Genomic DNA, 20,573 nt, shown 5'->3' with positions numbered 1-20,573 from the left:
AAGTCTAAACACAGGAGAGAGGAGTGGAGCTGGAGAGGAAGAAATTTAAACAAACATTAGTCAAACCCACTGTGGAGCTAGATCAGCAAGGGAAGCAAGTGAAACAGCTTCGGCGGAAAGACTGCGACAAACGTCTTCCAAATCAAACTCAAATGAATTTAAACAACGGGGGAAAACATCCACAGTTGGTTTACGATGAGCATGTTTTTCACATACACATGTACCACACAGTATTGGCCATTATCAATCTTGCTTTGGCTGCTCGCCGTCTGCTGAGTGGTGAGGTAGAGAGATGACTGAACGGCAGACCGACCCGCTGTGAGACGACTTAGGGTCGAGATTGCATGTTGATGCCGTTCGGAGTGTTGCTCGGCTACACGAGAGGTCAAAGATCTTTGCGCCTCGAACAGGAAACAGCCCTGAGCCTGCTAATGCACTGGAGTGTGTGTGTGTGTGTGTGTGTGTGTGTGTGTGTGTGTGTGTGTGTGTGTGTGTGTGTGTGTGTGTGAAAGAGTGTTTTCTGTGTGTGTGTGTGTGTGTGTGTGTGTGTGTGTGTGTGTGTGTGTGTGTGTGTGTGTGTGTGTGTGTGTGTGTGTGTTTGATTCTATCTGAGAGAATGTGTTTGCTAACATTTTGGGTATGTCAAACAGTTAATGTATAGGTACAAATATATATATATATATATATATATATATATATATATATATATATATATATATATGTACGTGTGTGTTGACAAGAATGTCCAAGGAGGTTAAGCCTCTCCGTAGGCAGAGGCCTTGTCTTTCAACAAGTCCAGACACACATGACAGCTCCAGCTCCCTGCGGAGAAAGAGAGAAAGAAAGAAAGGGCTGAAATCGTTGTCCTCCTTGCGGTTTTCCATATATAGCTTGTAGTCTCTCTCAAATATACAGTACTTGACATATATAGTATCAACACAATGATGTATAATAAAAGCCATGAGAGCGTACCTTCTGGAGGCTTGGTCATTGGAGGCTTCAGGCAGTACATGTGGTATCCTCTGTCACAGTCATCACAGAACAGCAGCTGGTCCTGCATTAGCAACATAACATCATAATATTAAATATATATGTACAGGGGGCAACAAAAATAAACATGAATCCTGCCTGGAAAAGGATATAAATGTGGGAGTAAGTAAATTGGTGTTACAAATACTGCTATAAATGTTACCCACATTATGTTGCAGCATTTATCAGCTATAAAAGAAGTTGTGCAAGTAGTACTGGGAGCTTTTAAAACATCTTTGGACAGCTTCAATGAGATGTCCTTATGCCCGAACTTCTGCAACATGCAACCTTATATAATAAATCTTCGTTGCTATTTATTACCTTAAAGTTGAAGTCCTCTTTTATCGTTACTGTTAACATAAATATTGTTTTTGTATGCTTTCTTATCTTGTAAATCACTGTAGATTTGCATAAAATGGTGCTACACAAATAAATGTTTCCCATTAATTTATGATGATTTACATCTTTTATCCAAAAGAGTAAGACTTTTTTTCCACTCTTATACAACACATCATTAAATAAAGAAAATCACAACAAGGGTGACTTGTCACATATAATGTCTGCTTCCCAAGTCTGTATTGCCTCTGACAGGCTGAGTGCTGACAGTGGAAAGGTCACATCATTAAAAGGAAAGCAAGTCAAATCGTGTGCGCTTCAAAGCAAACACAGAGGAATAATGGCCGAAGAGGATCTTTTCTTCCAGTATACATACATCGTTCTCTGAGGTGCCACAGAGGCTGCAAGACTTGCACTCTATGCACTGCCACTGGTACGTCCTCACAGCCTGCATCATGTTGTCAGTGAACTGCAGACATGTGGGGTGACCTGCAGTGGGATGGTGAGGGGGAGGCGAGAAAAGTGGAAGGACAGGAAGGAAGAAAAGGGGGTGACAGAGCGGAGTGCCAGAAGAGAGTTTACAAAACAATGTCAGTGGTGATTTGTATGTTATAGCTGAGAGACACATTGCAGGAGCTCTGGATTGGAGCTGATAGCAGACAAAGACACACATTGATATTTAAATAATCCATAAAGAGCTGTAACTGATGGCCCAAGTCCCTGCTTCAGGCTTTGTTAATAAAAAGCAATAAAATCAGTTTGTATTTAAAAAGAAATTACAGAAAGAAAATACTATTCTGCTTTTTTAATGCTGTAAATTTAAATGGTTATCTGGAGAAACAAAAAAAGAAATGCAAGTGATTGAAAAGTAATTTAGAAAAGATTGTTTCTCCCTTCAAAAGAAGATTGCTATGTCTTTATAAGAGCCAGCAGTAAGTGGTATGATTGTATGTAATTGCACCCCATAGTGTTGACAGTCCGTACAGCTGGATGAAATGCAGCATCCAAAGCAATCAAAGTGATTATATGTCTGGAGAACAAAACACAAGCCGTGATGTGTGCACATGAAAACACAGCCAAGCAGTATTCCATCATCTTCCCATAAAAATTCAAAGCTGCGACAACTCAAAAAAGAATGTTATTGGTTATATATGTAAAAATTTAAATCTAAGAAGAAACATTTTAGAGCTACTGTCAATGTCTTTTGTAGCCTCCGCACAGCTTCACGGTGCTGTCAGCCTCTCGTGCACACAGTTATCTGCGTGACCCTGATATCAATGGGGTATCAATGAGCCATGAATGAGCCATAATGAAGGATTTACATCTGGACTGGGAAAGCAGCCAGAGAGACATTAAAAAAAACGTTCTTCAGCCTGCGATGGGTGAATAAAGACAAATGTGATCTGAGCGGAATTCAAAGCAGAAAGGTTTAAGCGGATGCCTGCCTCCTAAATTAAACTGAGGAATTAAAGACAGGAAGAAATAAGCTGTGGCAGTTTAAAAGATGGCCTATCGTCTTAAATAGATTTCACATAATGAGGCTGTAGAAAAAGCATTTCTACTCGACGTCTACTGATAACAGAAAGGAATGTATCCTTAAAGACAGAGAGGAGCAATGGAGTGCCGATTGGCTCTTACCTCTTGACTACCAATGGAGTGACACAAGAGTCCATGTCCATCCCTCTCCTGCTACATTAGCAACCACTCATGTAATTTATTCATCCACTTTTCTCTGGTCCATCGTGTCTGCTATTAAGCGTTTCAGTCCAGAATTAATAAGGATGTAGCGCTGAGGTTTTAGTTTCTGATCTTGATTATCTTACGCAAGCAAGTGTGACGAGATTATTAAAAAATGGAAATGTCTTAACGAGTTGAATAGTAGAATCCATCTGACCATGGTATAAAAAATGCCCCTGTATCCATTGGAAGAAAAAGATGGCTTTAAATGTCTTTTGAAGGAATACCTGTCCTACATTTTCTTCTACAGAAAGTTCACAATAAATCTGGAGATCTTCAAGGCAAGCTGGCATCGATGTCCAGTCTTCTAGCGTTCCCTCGATGAAAAAATGTAATCAGAAAAATTGGTTTTATCGTCAAGAGGTCCAGGTAGTCAGGAAGTCCCGTCATCTTCATTGTCTGAGATCGTAATGTCTTCCAGCTCTGCATCTTCAAAGCCATGAAACGTGGAGGCCTCGCTGTCTGAAGCGTCGCCGAACAATTCCTCTAGAGCACTCGGCTTCCTCCCATGCTTCTTCCCTCCTCTTCCTCTTCCAGCTACCATGAAAACATCAGCGTCAGAGCAACATAGAAAAAGCCACAAACTCTTGCAGCTGTTTTACCAAAGTCTACCATGGCAAGAAAACATCTCACTTGCTGAAATGAATGCTCTCTTACTACATAAGACGTTTGAGCTGATTTGAGAAAAATGTTTTGCTGGGATATCCGGCTTTGGCTATTGGTAAGAAAAAAAGGGGGGGAAAAAAAGAAAGAAAAATGCAGCCAAAAGTGCCACAAGAAAATGCGTGAAAACTGAGCAACAAAAGAGTGAATGCATGTCGTCTAAAAGGCAGAAGTCCTCACTGATGGGCGAGGTTGACATGGAGAAGCATGCAGGATGAAAGCAAGCAGCGGAGCCTTGGAATCAATATTATCTTTAGGAGGGAAATTGCAAAAACGTTCCAGCAATTGGTTCTCATTTTCGATGGTCTACAAGGCTCATTGACAACCCATTGAAAAGACAGCGCGGCAACATGAAAGCTCAATTCATTGCACGCCTTAAATGTATAATCAGATCTACATCTCCAGGTAAAGACACAGGTTGGTTTGAACAAAGATGACATGGAATAATTGAACTAAAATGAACTGTGTGAATGTTAACGTAAAGTTTTACAATAATAGTTTATTTTATTGACGTGGCTTACAAAAGATATTACAAATATATCTTATAATTAATGATCTAAATGGATATCTGATCCAGATTTTAAACTGCACCACATTTGTGGCCATTATTGAAGAATCAATTAAGTCCATGTAATGTAAATAAACATCGCAAAGAAGCGAGGAACAGACACGAACAAGATTGTGGATAAAAAGGAAGTAAAGGGAAACAAAAATGAGATGTGTAGTAGACACAAATTAAAGTATGAGTCTGACAAACAATTTATTTCCGAAAATCTCTAAAGTAAGAGTTTGAGATGTTGTGAGATATGCTTATTTGTTTTCCTGCTGAGTGTGAGACAAGAAGATGAATGAAACTCTCCTGTTTGTAGCTTTAAGACTGGAAGCAAGGGGAAACAGCTAGCCTGGCTCAGTCCTAAGGTAACATCTGTCTACCAGCACCTCTAAAGCTCACATATTAGCACCGTTATATCTTGTTTGTTTAATCCTTACAAAAACCCCATGGTGACAAAAAATACGCCAGGAAGTCACTGCACAGGGCCAAGAAATAGTCCAGAACATAATCCTCCTGTAAAACCACAACTTTTACACTTTTACAGATTTTGAACAGACTGAACAAACAACATATAACGCTATATTGTTTGAGTTGTATAAGTGTTGTTAGACGGACTTTGCTGCCTTTGTGCAGATTAGCTGTTTCCCCTGTTTCTAGTTTTTGACTCCAGTCTCCTCACACTTTTACCTTTATTTTAAGAGTGGGGTTATTAAGAGTAGTTTTCTTGCTGTCCTATTAAAATCCCTCACATAGCGTTCTTTAAAATCCACTAATGTGATTAGCACGAAAAATACTCATGATCTACATCTAATTCTGACGTCAACAAAGAACCTGAAGCTTTTGATGGAAATCCTGCATGTTGATGAGATCGGAGACTCACCGGAGCGTCCACAGTCGGAGCAGGACACCAGCTCCTCGGCCTGGCCGGTCTTCCTGTTGGAGTCCTGGTCTCCCAGGCAGAAGTCACAGTAGTCGTTGGGGATGATGCTGCCATCCGGACCTTTCTGAGCTGTTAGTAGGAACAAACACATGTAAACAGACGGACGCATGAGCTGCCATTCATTGTCTGACAGCTTGAGGTCATGTGGTTTATCATAAACTTTTTGACGGGCTATGTAATCAAATGCTAGCCTGCAGCTTACGTTTGTGGTTGTCTACGTTGAATGGAGGAGAGGGGGCCATATCTGATTCCTTCTCGTCCTCACCCTCCTCCTCCGCCAGGTGAGTGTGGGTGTAGTGGTAGCTCAGGCCGGGCCGGTTCTTGTAGCGCTTTCCACAGACTACAGATAAAACATCAAAGGTCCATTAGAAACACAGAAAACCTTGTGCAACATAGTGTGGAGTAGTTGTCTAGTAGTTAGTCAGCTCAGAAGCATCTGTCATCCCTGTCTTAATTGGATTATAACATATTTTTAATTTGCAGGAACTTCAACTAGCAGTCAGTATTTATGTTTGATGATTTGCACTGCTTTAAAGTAATTTTATATGAATAAAAATGAGATGTAACCATTAGTTTAAGACAGAGTAGTTTAAAGGATGTATTATTGCTGCTGAGACAGTGAGGGGCTTTATCTACTACATATTTAATGCCAAGAAAATAGTTTTAAGAGTTATTGAAACATAGTTTAATTAAGGCATAAAGCTAACATAAAGTCAGGCATTTATTTAAAAATAGAAAATCCTAATTGATAAGTGTTCACAAGGAAGGCTAGTGGAAGGACTAATACATATGGGGACAGGACACAACAGACCTATCAGAAACAAATATTACTAGAAACCAACACAAGGCTAGAGCTTTATTGGCACCTTTTAATAGAGACAGAGCGCGTTCAAGTCCTGCTTACTTGTCACGGCCACTACACAGGGGAAAACAATTCATCAACCTCCATTGACTTTGTCTTGCGTGAATGTGCCTACTTGTCACTTTTGTCTGATAGCAAAAAAACTGAAAAATGCTCTAAAGCCTCTGTGTGTTGGTATAAACTACCTGGAACACCAAAAAAGAATGAGGATACAGGCAATAAAACGTGATGCATCTCAGGAAAACTGTGAAAACTAATTAAGTTATGTTAAGCTAAAGCATTTGTACAGTGTGAAACTTCTCTGGATTAACCAGTGAGCTATGCAGTATTATGTTTGCAAGTGCCTAAGCTAACTACAGTAGCTTGCTAACACATAGCTAACATGTTCAAGAATAATTTTAGTTATCAACTACACCCCTGGTAGACATAGGGTGCTTATATTATTATAAGGCATGCTGAAATATAATGTTTTTTAGCTATTTACGAGCACTTTGTTAACATTCAGCCCTTGGTTATTTATGGGGCCAATTGTTTTCCCCTCCTTGCGCTCTGTCACTATCCTGCTGTTGGTGCACTGTGAAGCCAAGGGGGCCACACCTCTAAGACATAAAACCAGGATATAGAAGCATTTATGCGCTCATAAAGAAAACTATAATCTATAGTCTAATATTGTAGTAGCTCTAGGGGTCATTGGAGAACGTAATGAACACATTAGAGATGTAGCCATCATAGAAGATTCTTATTAAACTGTATTTTTTTTATGCTGCTTTCCTTGCTAGACCTAATTCTGCAGCCATTTTTTTTTTTTTTTTTTTTTTTCACCAGAAGGCTTCAAAGTAAAATCACTGCCAATCCAACCCCACAGTTAAAAAAAAAACGATCACTATGGAACATGTTAAGAAACTCCACCCAGTGTGAACACTTCTACAATGGCTACATCTGCGGATCACATCACAGCTAGTGCGGCTTTAGGAAAACATGCATCCCTCAGTGCGACATTAGTGGAGCTGCTGCTTAAGCGTCATTTGGTGCATTCCTTTGCAATATGCAAGCATTAAGGCACACAGCGTTAGTGTCATGCAATGCTTGCACTGAATTCAGGAACTAGCATAAAGCATTTAAAGCGTTAGATATCTCCAAGGGATTAGCATTCAGTTAGCCATTCCCGAACCAGATGCCCATGAGCTAAAAAAAAAAAAAAAAAAAAAAAGGAAAAAAATATAAAGACAGTTCATGGAGCCCCTAGAAGGACAGGATGGCGACAGGTTCAGATACCTTCTTCAGCCTTTTTTGAGTTATGCTTTTGTTTGTATTTATCTGGAACAGAGAAGACACAAAAGCAAACAATAAAGGAAAGACAGCACAAGACACAAAATGAGGATGAGATTCATTTGTTTTGGGGCTCAGTCAAGTCAGCGCGGCTATCTCTCTCTCTTTGGGGGATTCTGTCCAAGTACGCAAGTGGCATGCTAGTCAGGTATCGGAGTAACGGCAGACTCTTTCTTCATGCTGCAGAGCACAGCTTTTAGGACAGAAGAAGAAAAGAGGGCTATCATTGGGAGAGAATGTCTGCTGGATTTCTCTGTGTTTATATAAGCTAAGACTTTGGAACAAGCATGTAGAGAAGGGTTTCTTGATACATCATGAAGGAATTAACTTTTGTAATGCCAGATCTAAGGAGATGAGAGCTTCTCCACATCCTTGAGCTTTAGGAAACACTCTGAATTTGGCTAAACTAGTGTGTTACGCAAAAACTAGTGACACCGATCACATGAGGACACCTGATGTACAAATAATTAAGTTTCCTTTTCTCTTACTGTCACAGACGTAAGGTTTGTCCTGGTCGTCGAGGTTAACGGGTTCTGTCCTCCTGCGACTGGATCCTCTGTTCTGAAAGGAAACACAACACTCATATAATGTTTAAACCTCCAATGTATGTTTGGAATATTTCATATTTATTAGCAAACAGCTAATGTCTTTTAACTTGTCATTACTTCATACATTAAAAACAAGGTTAATTGTCAAAAAACATTTTTTATTGGTAGGAAGATGCTGTAGAAATACGATTCCCTTTTTCATTTATTAGATTTTGTATTATCAAACTGTGTTACTATTCTATTCTATACCACTCACTTTGCTTCTGTTTCTGTTCTTTCTCTTTGGAGTGTCCTGGTCAAAGTCTTCATCATCATGGAGACCGTCCCCATTTTCCTCCGCCTCCAGAACTCTCTACAAAACACACATAGTGGGTTAGGTAAAAGTAAAAAGAGGTTAGTAAGAAGATAAACAGGGGGAGATATGGGTGGCAATAGATATATAGATATTAATAATGTATGATACTGTATACATAATGTACACATGATCAAATACCTGTATTTCTAGCATGGTTTCCTCTTCCTTACAGATGCTGTTTTTTTTCTCCAGCACGCTGTCCCCCCTCAGCAGGGCCTCCAAGGCTGTGGCCTCCCCTGGGGGCACCTCGCGCTTGGGGGCCAGCTCGGCTTCTGTGGAGGTGGAGGCAGAAGAGAATAAGAGGAGGAAAAAAGCATTTTACATGGCAGGTGTGTGAGCTAATTCCTTTTCTTCAAATAGTTTGCTTTAAAACTCTCAATTTTCTACTGGCTGCCTGCAGACCAAGACAGATAAAATGTATCCGTATCAATGTGGACATTGTGTGAGTGCTTCCTCTGCATGTAAAGGGAGTTGTTGTAACAGTGGCACCAGGTGCACAGTAACAGAAGAGGAAATACTGAAGCTAAACTAGAAAACACTGCACAAAGGCCTGAATTACATCTCCGGTCTCTCTCTCTCTTTCTTGCGTCCGCTCTTAGTCTTTCTTCCTCTCCCTTTATTCATTTCCGTGGACGTGAACTCGCTGCAGGATTGACAAGCCGTCCTCGTCTTTGAACTCTTAACACCGGGATCAGAGCAGAATGGAAGCAGGGATGTGATAAGAAAGGCAGGGAGTGTGTGAGATGTTCTTATTGAGTACATAGCTGCTCTGACACCCCCCCCTTCCTCTTCTACACTGCTTGCTTTCTTCGCCCCCATTTTATTTGCCCTCCCTTTCTCCCTTTATACCCTCCTCACTCCCTCTCTTGACTCTCCAGGGCAAACGTGGAGGGGAGAATGTGGAGCTGAATGTTCTGCTCTGCCAGCGTAAAAAGCAAAGAAACGACCTACACCCCCCGACCTCGTACGAACAAACATCCACACGTGCTCACATATCATATTGATGTGGATCCACTGCTGACCCTAAAGAGGCATTCCACCGATTTTACACATGGAGGTCAGTTTACTCGTACTACTCTACGCAGCCTGTGAAAGCAGTTGTAGAGTTGTCTTCTATGCGGCAGATTTTGTTTTTACCTCTTCTGTAGAAGCTTTCCAACGTTTTAGAAAATTAAGCCTGATGATATCATTATCTGGGTTAGGGCTTGAGACTTAAATCTCTAACAGAAAGCTAGGGTTTCACACTGGAGGTGTGGGATTTGAAAAAAGAGGACAACTGGGGGATTTTCAATAGCTGAGCCCGAGACCAAGACAACTTTGAGTCCGACAAGATTTGACATCAAGACAAGGTTTCAAAAATGTGGTTTTCATTATGGGAAATGCAGGATCCAGCTTTGAGATTGATTCCTACTACAGACTAAAAATCAGGATATAGCTTTATGGAGATGCAACACTAAATCTCTGGAGTGACTTGTAATGTAAACTGGTCCATGCCATCACACCCCTGACATCAAAAGCAGGTCTAGAGACATGAACTAAGAAAAAAACTGAGAAAGAGGTGAACTCAAATTGCATTTGTGCAATGTTTAAATAACATTAAGTATTGCACAAATGCTTGCTTTTTTGTAACCCTCAATAATTGAAAAGGAGTTGATAGTGAGGGAAGCAAAATGGCCGCTGAGGCATGATCACTGACATGATTAGCAACGACATGACCAAGAAGCAGAGGATCTACTGTATGAAACAAGGAGATGGATTCCGGTTTCAAAGTACTTTTAAAGTAACCTTGTGACAGAACCTCTGTGTCTCTTCAACATGAACAAAAGCCAAACCTCTCTGCTCAGGAAGCATTAAATAAACATAAAGCGTTTCCAAAAGTCTGAGAGGGGAGCACTCGCATTCCTCTGTCGCGTTATGATAGATATCTGGGCCAAACTGCAGAAATGGGAACTCTGAGAGACTTCTACTCTTCCACCCTACAATGGCTGTCTTTCTCCTGTTAACTACAGTGTAGTGCTAGTTTTCTTTCCCCTTTTAAGTGATTTTAGTGGGTTGGTTGCTTCTGGGGCATTTCTTCTCTCTAAGTTTTTCCTGAAAATGCCTCTTCTGCTTAAAGCTGAATGGTTCTTGGTGGAACACTTTGGAGTATTATATTGCGTCGGGAAGAGACAGCAAGGTGGAAACAATAGTGTGGCAAAGCGGATACAAAGACCCGCCTTTATGTCTCCCACTTATCGGGTATCTGAGGCATTCCTTTGCTAAAATCCCCTATAACACACACACACACACACACACACACACACACACACACACACACACACACACACACACACACACACACACACACACACACACACACACACACACACACACACACACATATGCATGCATGGATACACACCCCAACACACACACAAACACACACACATTTAAAAAAGGACACACTTCCAACTCATAAGACTCACTTACAGTCTAATGCCTCATGGACAAATGATTATAGAGGCCCAGTTAGGGTGCTTCTGTGCTGCAACAGAGAGCAAGAGTCATGTGTGGGGGTGTTTGTGTGCATGTGTGTGTGTGTGTGTGTGTGTGTGTGTGTGTGTGTGTGTGTGTGTGTGTGTGTGTGTGTGTGTGTGTGTGTGTGTGTGTGTGTGTGTGTGTGTGTGTGTATGTGTGTGTGTGTGTGTGTCTACTGCCAGAGAACAGTGAGAGGAGGTATTGATTCAGGGGAGAGAATGAACCTGGAGACCTGGCGAGAGAGAGACGGGATAACCAGAGCCAGATGGTCAGATAGCGAACGTTAACGCCACCGAGCACGCCTGAAGCTCTGTGTAGCCACACAAGAGCGCAGAGGGCACACACACACACAATGCATGTGTGCATCAAGGGTGAGATGAACACAGAAAGGAGAGGACACACCGGTTAAAGTGGCTTTCATTGTATAACTGTGGGTCGATACAGTTGCAGCTTTGGCGTTCACTGTGCATGCATGTCAATGTGCTGCGTGGCGCGTGTGTGTGTGTGTGTGTGTGTGTGTGTGTGTGTGTGTGTGTGTGTGTGTGTGTGTGTGTGTGTATATGTGTGTGCTATGTTTGTCTTACCCAGTCGAAGCTCACACAGGCGGAGTTGGGGATCCAGGGGAGGGTGGAGTCGCCTCTTCTTTCTCCAGCAACGAGCAGGATAGGTGTACATCTGTCCTGCTGCTTGGCCTGACACACACACACACACACACACACATATTCATAAATATATAAGTGTACACACATGCACAGGCACACAGGAAGAATTTTAACAACCATTGGCAGGCTTACAATTTTAACAGAACTTGCATTGAGACCACTACAAACACACACACATGCACACACCCACACCCACACCCACAGACACACACCCACACACAGTGGACTGGTCTTGTTTTCCTGACACTTAATATATCTCGATTTCACTGCTCAGTCTAATGGTCCACATATTCAGAAAAATCCCGCTGATTCCAGAAACTCACATAAAACCTGGAATTTTGGCTTCTTTACAATATCAGTGTAGAACCATTACTTAATGTTGAGGATGATAACATACAGGTTTACTCCAATGAACAATTTATATATTTGCTTTGTCACTATTTCAGAAAAGCAGACGTCTTGTGCTTGATTTGAATGAGTTGGTAATTGTATGTCTAATCATACGGAGATGAAGACGGAGATGGACAGGAATAAGCTATTTTCTCTCTCAGCATGAGCAGAGGGAGAAAAAAAAAAGAGAAGGAGGGGGTAGGGATAAACTCAGAATAAATTCATATAATGCGAATTAGGTCTGCCACAAAGTATAGGGTGGGGCCTGAAGGGCTTTGCATACAAGATGGAGAACAGGCTATTTGTGTCCAGCTCTCGGTAAAGAGCAGATTGTTCCCCTTTGGTTGGACAGGCGACCCAGATGTGCATTCTGACTGCATGTCTCATGATAAACCAGCAAGTGGTAACTCATGTAATATACAAAAGATGGGATGACTTGCTTTTTATATTGAGGGAGGGGAGCTTTACACTAAAGCCTTTCTATGCATATATATTTATGCATTTCTGCTTTTTGCTGAGCATTAGATGAGAAGATTGATACCACTTTTTTCGTGTCAAATAGACAGCCAGTAGCTAGTTAGCCTAGCTTAGCATAAGGACTGGAAACAGGTTACAAGATTTTCCATCCAGCTCCTCTAAAGCTCATTAGATTTCACAGGCTGTAGCTTCATATTAGGCGTAAAGATGATGTCGGTATCTTTCTTTTCATTTTTCTTTTGGCATGAAGGTGATGAGCGTATTTCCCCAAGATGTCAAACTATTCCCACCTGGCTGGCGGTGGCACTTTTCCATCCAGATGTAGCAGTTGTTCTGCGCCACGCCGGTCTGTGAGTCCAGGAAGGGCATGCGCACACTGCGTTCGGCACAGAGGCGGGCATTGTAGCTGCGGCAGTGTTCGATTGCCTCCTTATAGAACTGGTCACCAAGCCTGAGCGCAGACAAAACAGGCAGACAGACAGGTTAACAGTCAGATAGACAGACAGACATGAAGAACCAGGCTCAATATCATGTACGTCTACATTATCTGCCCCATTCATTTAACATCTGACTCAAGTTACCCACAGAAACATTATAGCCCTATTGCTGCCCCTTGATCTAAGCTATTTGCAGCATGCTGCTTTGATTTTTGCTTTCTGTGCGCTGAGTCATCCCCCCGCTCTTGTAGTCCCATTAGCTTAATGCAAACATTTTTTGGGGATGGTAAATGGCAATAACGTGTTCCGCGGATGGCTGATGATGATTTGGTACGGCCTGCAAATGAAGTATGAGCGGGCCTGTTCAGTCCCAGTTAACGTTAGCTCGATATAACACTCCCTGACGTCCTCTCTACATTTCAGCTCAGCTTGTTGTGTAAAGTCGGGAGTTGCTGCAAACATCGGATAAAGCACGAAGCTGAAAGGAACATCTTTACACACAAGAAGGGCCGTGAAGGCAAACACATGCAGGAAACAGTAATGAACCGTAAGAATGATAATAAAATGTCTCACCCTGTCAAACTGATATATAAGTGAGAGTGTTGGATCGACAAACTCACACACACACTGACGCATAAGAGAGGGTATGAATCAGAATGTGAGCCATTAATAACCTCCACAGTCTCACTTCAAAGGGAAGATTTCTGCAACAGTATTTGAGACAGACAGAAAAAAAACAAGATTAACTCACTTGCCAAAAAGTTAAATAAACACCTTGAGTAGGTTATTCTTTCTATAATTACATAGCTAAATTCCAGATAATAATAATAAGAATGGGGTCTGATCTTTAGCCAGCAGGAGCACACATGGCTCAGCTCATGAAGAAGGGGACTGAACAAGTCGACCATCTTTGGGCACAGTTTACAGTTAAGTTACTTTTACTAAATGAGACTGCCATGAAGGAGAATTTGCTCTCAGTGTGTATTATTACCAGACATTGTTTAAGCTAAAAAGAGTGCCACCAGTATCTCTTGCAGCTGGGGAGACAGAGCACCCAAAGCAGGGGGATCTTGTATCTTGTCTCTCTGTTAAAGTGCATACATGTCTGTCTGTCTGTCACCCTGTCTCTCTGACTGGCCGAGCACAGATATGTTAAGAATTCCAAGCTGGACAAAGACCAGCACTCTGGTGGCACTGAATCTCACAAAGATGTGCAGTGTTTAGGAGGTGGAGGGAGCGGAGGAGGGTGGATGGGTGAAGAAGAGGATGGGGGAGGAGAAGGGTGAGAGGTTGGAGTGAGTAGCGGCAGAGAGGGAGCGATGGATTGCATGTACTGATTAAAGGAGAAAGGGGGGAGGGTTCAGAGGAGACAGGTATGGAGAAGGTGCTTGATTTGTGGTTGACAGGAGGAAATGTATATATGAAGAAGGCAACAAAAACGAAGATTTACAGAGCAAAAAACTGAGGGGAGAACAGTTTTTTTAACCTGACCAGAAGGGAAATCATCTTTTAATCTAAATTATTGCATTGAAGCAACAATTATAACACTAAAACATACTATTTTACAATCATATAAGGTGAAAAATCCAACATAATTAATAGGACTGTATGTTGACCTTATATTATATACATCTAGGTAACCAGAGGAGATTCCAGTAAGTCACTGCTACTGGTTACCAAATAGTCCAACAAGCAAGTTCCCATAAAAACCACAGATTCTCGTTCTTACAGCAGCACAGCAAACATGCAAAAAGTAGAACCTCTATAGAAGCTCTGTGTGCACCCTCAGTGCCACAGCCTATGCATACATTCTGATCTTCAACACATGTGGCGTTTGCTGGCTCAGGTTTTTGTCAGGAGACCGACAGAAACGAGGAAGGCGGCTGCTGTGTTTTTTTGGCGTGTTTTTTTAATTTATTTTCTTTTACAATGTGACCAACCAGCAGTTGCAGCGATCCAGTCAAAAATCCAAAAATCTCCAGAAGAGACTTCCTGTCACATAACTCACATTCCCAGAGGTGGAGCGTTATCTCTGCTTTCACTATTTGGGGCCTGAACTCTGAAGTGTGTGTGTGTGTGTGTGTGTGTGTGTGTGTGTGTGTGTGTGTGAGTGAGTGAGTGAGTGTACCTACAGGCATCTGTCTTCTCCACTTTTCTTCCCTCTCTTCCCTCCCTGTGTCACCCCATACTGCCTGTACATTTCCAGCAACAAAGCGCCTGTGTAACGTAAGCCAGCGTTCGTGCCTACATGTTTGACAGATTTTTTTTTTTTGTCATGTGTTTGGGTTAAGGGAGAGTAAAGAAACATATATGTGTGTGTGTCTCTATGCCTCCAACATCTTGGGTCTATGGGTTGCGTTGTCCCGATACATCCTCCCCCCCCCACACAACCACCAAACCAGATCCAATCACCAGAGATTGTACTGCTCTCCGGTTTGTACCCGTTAGTCGACCGTATGGCTGATCCAAGTGATGGAGCTTATGTAAGTGGGAGTTATGCTTGTCGGGGAACACATTCCTCTTGGTCAACAGCTTCCTGGATACTGATGGAATCTGCAGTTGCTCTGTGTGTGTGCATGTGTGTGTGTGTGTGTGTGTGTGTGTGTGTGTGTGTGTGTGTGTGTGTGTGTGTGTGTGTGTGTGTGTGTGTGTGTGTGTGTGTGTGTGTGTTCCTGTGTACCACTGTGATTGTCTCAATTGCTCCCATACTAGCACAGAGGAGCTTTGTGTGTGGCGGTCAGCTTTTTCCAATGTTCCTGGGTAAAAAAAGCTTAGTGACTATATAGATGTTTAAACTTACACTTAATCCTTAGCTCTATTACTCAGACTTCCTGGATGTCGGCTGTCATTCCTCTCCATTAATCTTACTCTTAACTGCCACATATATCTGTCAGTTATGTATTGCTCACAGCACCTTCTCTTCCTCTTAGCTGAAAAGAATAATCCCTGAAACTCATCAGTGGCAAAAAATAAATAACTGTCACACTCTTCTCCACATTCACACTCATTTCCTTCCCATTCACAATGTTTCCTTCCTGTTTCGACAAGTTCGGAAAAACAAAAGCGACACATCTATTAGTTGATTTGTTAATTCACAAATTCTAGCTTCTCAGCTGTTAGGGTTTTGAATGTTTTGCCTATCATGTCATTAAAAAAACGACTTGAATGTGTTACATTGATCATAGTGCACATTTTCACTATTTCTTTACATTTTATAAATCGAATAATTCTTCAATCACTTGAGAACATACTCAAAAATACTCACTATTAATTGATGATGAAAACAAGTGTTGTTTTTCTTTACCAGGTTAAAAAACGAAATCCCAAACACATTTTTGCTCGAGGCAAGAGGTGTATAATCACATCTTGCCAATCATTTCATTTAAGCTCTCTACTTTGAAGCAGCATCTAAAAAATGTAAATATATTCTATTTATGTTTTGTTATTATAATGAGAATGAGAATTGAATGTGTGAAAGTGTTCATATTGCAAAATCAAAGGAACATGAAAGTGAACTACTCACATCAGCCTCAGGTGATCTGCAGACGGTTTAACGATAGATTTCACTGCAACAACCACCAGCCAGCTGTGTGTGTGTGTGTGTGTGTGTGTGTGTGTGTGTGTGTGTGTGTGTGTGTGTGTGTGTGTGTGTGTGTGTGTGTGTGTGTGTGTGTGCATTGTTGCAGGTGTGTGTGCAGTAAAGCTGAGGCAGTGTTGAAAGATTGCTCTGCCTCTGAAACTATTAGCATTTAATATGACATTTGAAAGAGTCGCTATGATTTATACCTACGTTTCAAAACGTATATGGAACTTTGCACTATTAAATGTTGTTTATGTTATATGGACATTTATAACAGTAGTTCTTCAACATGTATGCTTCAATATGTTCAGACATCCTGGGTTAAAACACATCACTTCAATGTTAATGCATCTTTTATGATTCAGTTCATCTATTTTACTGTTATTGTTTTCATTATATACCTCACAAACTCTGGTTTTAAATGCTACATAAGTTAGAATATTTGAGTGGTAACTACACCATCATGAGCTGATAAAAGTCTGTGTGACCTTCCAGGCACCACATTTCTCATCCTGAACTGTTTAAATGTTGTTTGAATGAGCTCATTCAGCCCAATGACTCAGAGGTACAGTAATGGGGAACTGTATTATAATCTTCTAACTCTTTCACAATAAAAGCCTCTCCAACAACCAGACACATCTTTCTAATAAAGCTTGCAGATTTGCTCATCCTTTACATACGCAGAGTCTCAAAGGAACATTTTAAACACCACTCGTAGAGTCGGGGGATGATGGTGGTTCACCACAAATTAGGCAAAAGATAGTGAGGGGTAAAGGAAGTCCACTTGTAGGAGGCCCCCAAAGGAAATGCAGGGCAGGGCAACAGCATGTGGGCACTGATAGGCGTCATTATGGCACTTTGTAGGCCGAGCAGAGGGGTGAAGCAGAGAAGGAGGGAGACGATGAGGAGGAGGATGAGGAGGGGCCAAGGAGAGAGAATGGGAGGGAAGAGGAGGGGCCCCGATATGTCCCGGGGCACACGTGTTCCCTTTCAAACCCTGTCACACTCATTTTCTCTAAAAAAACGCGGATGTGTGTACGCACGGGCGCACTCACACACACACACACACACACACACACACACACACACACTCATCCGTGCGCAAACAGACACACAAAGGGGATGAAAGGGAAAGGTGCAGAGTGCAGTGGAGGGTGTTGCAAAAGGGAAACCCTGATTCAGATGCTATGCTTTCTATGTGGAGAATAACACACAAACAGGTCTCTCATCTCTGCACCATCCTCTTAGAAATCTCACACATGCAGACAAAAACAAACATAAAGAGAGGAACATGTGTCAGCTCCATTTGCAGAAAAGGAAGAAAAGAAAAATCAGGATTGGTGACCGCATGGAGCTCTCTGTAAAACATGTTCCTGGCCATTTAATTCCCCCATGCCTGGAAACCATTCCCGGACATTCCCAGTCCCCGGCAGACAAAGGCCAGAGTTCACCCTTGAGCTGAGGGTGTAGTATAAATGCATGGAGTAAATGTAGCCAGACAGACAAACCAAACCCCCCCCCCCCCCAAAGAAACCTCCATCACTCACCCAAATTGGGGGAGGGGCGGCCAGCTACACAACCGCCCAAGCATGCGAAAAAACACACATAAACACTCCCCCCCCCCAACACACACAGGCATCAACACAATCTCCTTTATATTTCCTTAAATCTCAGCCCACGTCCTTTCAATCTCCATGCAAACACAGCTTACCCACCTTCTACCTGAGCTCTCTTGTTCACTACACATCCAAACATAATGATGAAAAAAAAGGAAGCTAAAAGGACACATGACATGCACCTAAACACATCTCTGCATATGAATTACGCCGCTCATTTGAATACTTCTCATGTCAGCTCTTCATTAAGTCCCATCCCACACAGCCACCCAGGTTTCAATCACAAAGAGGTCTTTGTATATATAAAAAAAAAAAAAAAAAAAAGAAGAGAGAGTTTAAATAAATCAAGTAAATATGCACGGCTAAACACGACTGACTGAGTGGAGGGAGTCAGACGTGTTTTCTGCAAGCAGTTGGCGGGTGTAATTCATCTTTAAGAGCGGGCAAGATTATTATCACGTCCTTATTGACTGCATATGATTTAATGTCCACATCCTGAGGACAGATGACAAGGTGGCCCCATTGTTTCAACCAGAGAGTGGACTCAAACAACTGTTCAGCCTGAAAACTACACCGCAACAGTATTTCCTGTGGTAGTAACTCACATGTCACCTAATATAAGCTCTTACACTCTTAAACAACGGGTTTTCTCTATTATTATGGTGTGGGCTTAGGCGTGTATGACTGTTTTGGTAGGTTGAGTCCTGCGTCCAACCTACACGTAAACACATTGTTTTCCAATTTTTTTGCAGATATTGGAATGGGGTCAGGGGTGGGGGAAGGTTGTCTGCGAGAATCCTGTCATATATGAAGGGCAGATGGGGTTCCCTTCCTCCATCAGTCAGTCTGTCTGTCTTTACATGTACCTCTCCCTCTCTCAACAGATGGACCCAGGAGAATACTGGGACGCTTCTAATCTGCCGCTCTGCATGCACAAACCGCAGACACGCGTACACACACACACACACACACACACACACACAAGTAAACACACGCAGAAAACACCCGTATACCTACATTCACTACAGCCTAATCTGTTTTAGTAGAATACAGCCGCTCAGAGAGGTTTGGCTGTGTGGAGAGTTAATTCTCTTTAGGTTGTAAACAAAGAGCTCTACAATACAAGAGCATAGCCAGTTCTCTATAGTAATTCAGAAACATTTAATGCTGCTTTTCCTTTCCTCTGATGAGTAATAAAGAATATGTTATTCCCATATTATTAGTTCCATGGGGGGGAAAAAAGCGTGGGTGTACAGCTAATGAATGACTATATTTGACAGTTGAAAAAATATGTTTACACTTCCTTTGTGGGCACCTTATTACAACATTGCCCTGAGTGAAAGCAAAGATATGTCACACTTATCCACGCCATCAGAAAGATTGATATTGCCTCTTGTACAACAGATTATGTGATGATTGTCTCCCTCTCTGCAAATTCCACATGACTACTGGTAAACATCTGCTGTCAGCCATTAGGAACACAGCCATTCATTTAGTAATGCAGACTGATAAATAGCTGGAAGTTATAGGTGCACTTAATACAGGGCAGACATGAGGGAGGGGAGATCTAAGTACATTTTGAATTAGTTTTAGAATTCACGAATGTTTTATTCGCAATTTAGTGTGGAATAAGGTACAATTGTTTATATTAAAATAGTTGTTTTTTTCCCCAAACATATGTCCATTTTTTTGCACATTACCTCATGTCTCTACAAATCAGAAAATGTTTATCCACCGATTACTAAAATGTGGTATGTCAGTTTTTTTTTTTTTAAATCTAACTTGGAGGCAAACACACGCCCCCTTAAATCTGCATCACATCACTGCATCTTTTCTTCCACATGCACGAAAAGAAGGGACACCAATACTGTATAATAATAATAATAACACATATCATCCGCCATCCATTGCATTCAACATTCGCAGCAAAAAAAAAAAAAAACCCGGAGCGGCGCAGTGAGCGACAGATTCGCCTCCTCAAATGTGCGCTTTGTGACATTAATTGCATGAAATGATCTATGCAAATCCGACCCGTCTCGAGCTGACAAAGGAGCCGTGCTTGCAAACTTCTGTCAAAAAAAAAAACCCGTGTTCATGGAGCAGATTGTTGACGATGCAACTTTCTGTGCAGAGTGCGGATATTTACACTGGGGGGTGTTTGGAGATGTTTTTCTCTGTGCAGATTGTGCATTAGTGCATGCCTTTATATTAGTATTACACAACAGAGCAAGTAGGCATCGGTACCTGCAGATAACACACGGACACTGGATTAACTACATGGCGAAAGTCTTCATTGTGCGGTTCTTGTTTAAACGCGCCTGTGCAGACCAATCACTACATGCAATCAAACAGTGGAATGGTTTCAGTTTCAAAATAGACATTTACTCACGATTTCAGAGGATTATGAATGACAGTCGCCATTTTTCCTGCACGACTGTAACGTAATATTCCAAATCTCGGTGTAGTTTGGGACCCTTGTGAGAAAAAAAACACGCACAACAGCCAATGCGGTCCTTGGCACCGGGCTCCCCACCAATGCAAC

General features: G+C 41.8%; 1 protein-coding gene across 3 annotated transcripts; it reads right to left on the bottom strand.

Annotated features, from left to right (window-relative positions):
• Positions 1 to 735: 735 nt before the first annotated feature.
• Positions 736 to 20,493, bottom strand: dpf3 (double PHD fingers 3). Of its 3 annotated transcripts, XM_054618636.1 has the most exons (12): positions 20,421 to 20,493; positions 12,689 to 12,849; positions 11,454 to 11,561; positions 8,491 to 8,624; positions 8,254 to 8,349; positions 7,938 to 8,010; positions 7,396 to 7,437; positions 5,461 to 5,598; positions 5,199 to 5,327; positions 1,742 to 1,854; positions 973 to 1,054; positions 736 to 822 (listed from the first exon to the last, which is right to left on the bottom strand). In XM_054618636.1, exons 1-12 carry the CDS (start codon positions 20,450 to 20,452, stop codon positions 755 to 757), a joined length of 1,176 nt encoding a protein of 391 aa, XP_054474611.1. In that variant the 5' UTR covers positions 20,453 to 20,493; the 3' UTR covers positions 736 to 754. The 3 variants fall into 3 exon arrangements, with proteins under 3 accessions (XP_054474611.1, XP_054474612.1, XP_054474613.1); XM_054618637.1 differs by lacking the exon at positions 7,396 to 7,437; XM_054618638.1 differs by lacking the exons at positions 736 to 822; positions 973 to 1,054; positions 1,742 to 1,854 and adding an exon at positions 4,277 to 4,350.
• Between the last annotated feature and the right edge of the window lie 80 nt (positions 20,494 to 20,573).

This window comes from Anoplopoma fimbria, chromosome 18, assembly GCF_027596085.1.
Source record: "Anoplopoma fimbria isolate UVic2021 breed Golden Eagle Sablefish chromosome 18, Afim_UVic_2022, whole genome shotgun sequence".
Classification (NCBI taxonomy): domain Eukaryota; kingdom Metazoa; phylum Chordata; class Actinopteri; order Perciformes; family Anoplopomatidae; genus Anoplopoma; species Anoplopoma fimbria.
Note: the sequence above shows the minus strand (reverse complement) of the source record. Positions and strands in the feature narration are given on the sequence as shown.

Excerpts from the sequence above, each read along its gene's own strand:
- dpf3 (XM_054618636.1), bottom strand. The coding sequence starts at position 20,452 with ATGGCGACTGTCATTCATAATCCTCTGAAATC. Across the intron at positions 8,350-8,490 it reads AAACCATGCTAGAAATACAG|AGAGTTCTGGAGGCGGAGGA; the intron begins GTATTTGATCAT and ends TGTGTTTTGTAG. Across the intron at positions 5,599-7,395 it reads CTCAAAAAAGGCTGAAGAAG|TCTGTGGAAAGCGCTACAAG; the intron begins GTATCTGAACCT and ends TTTTATCTGTAG.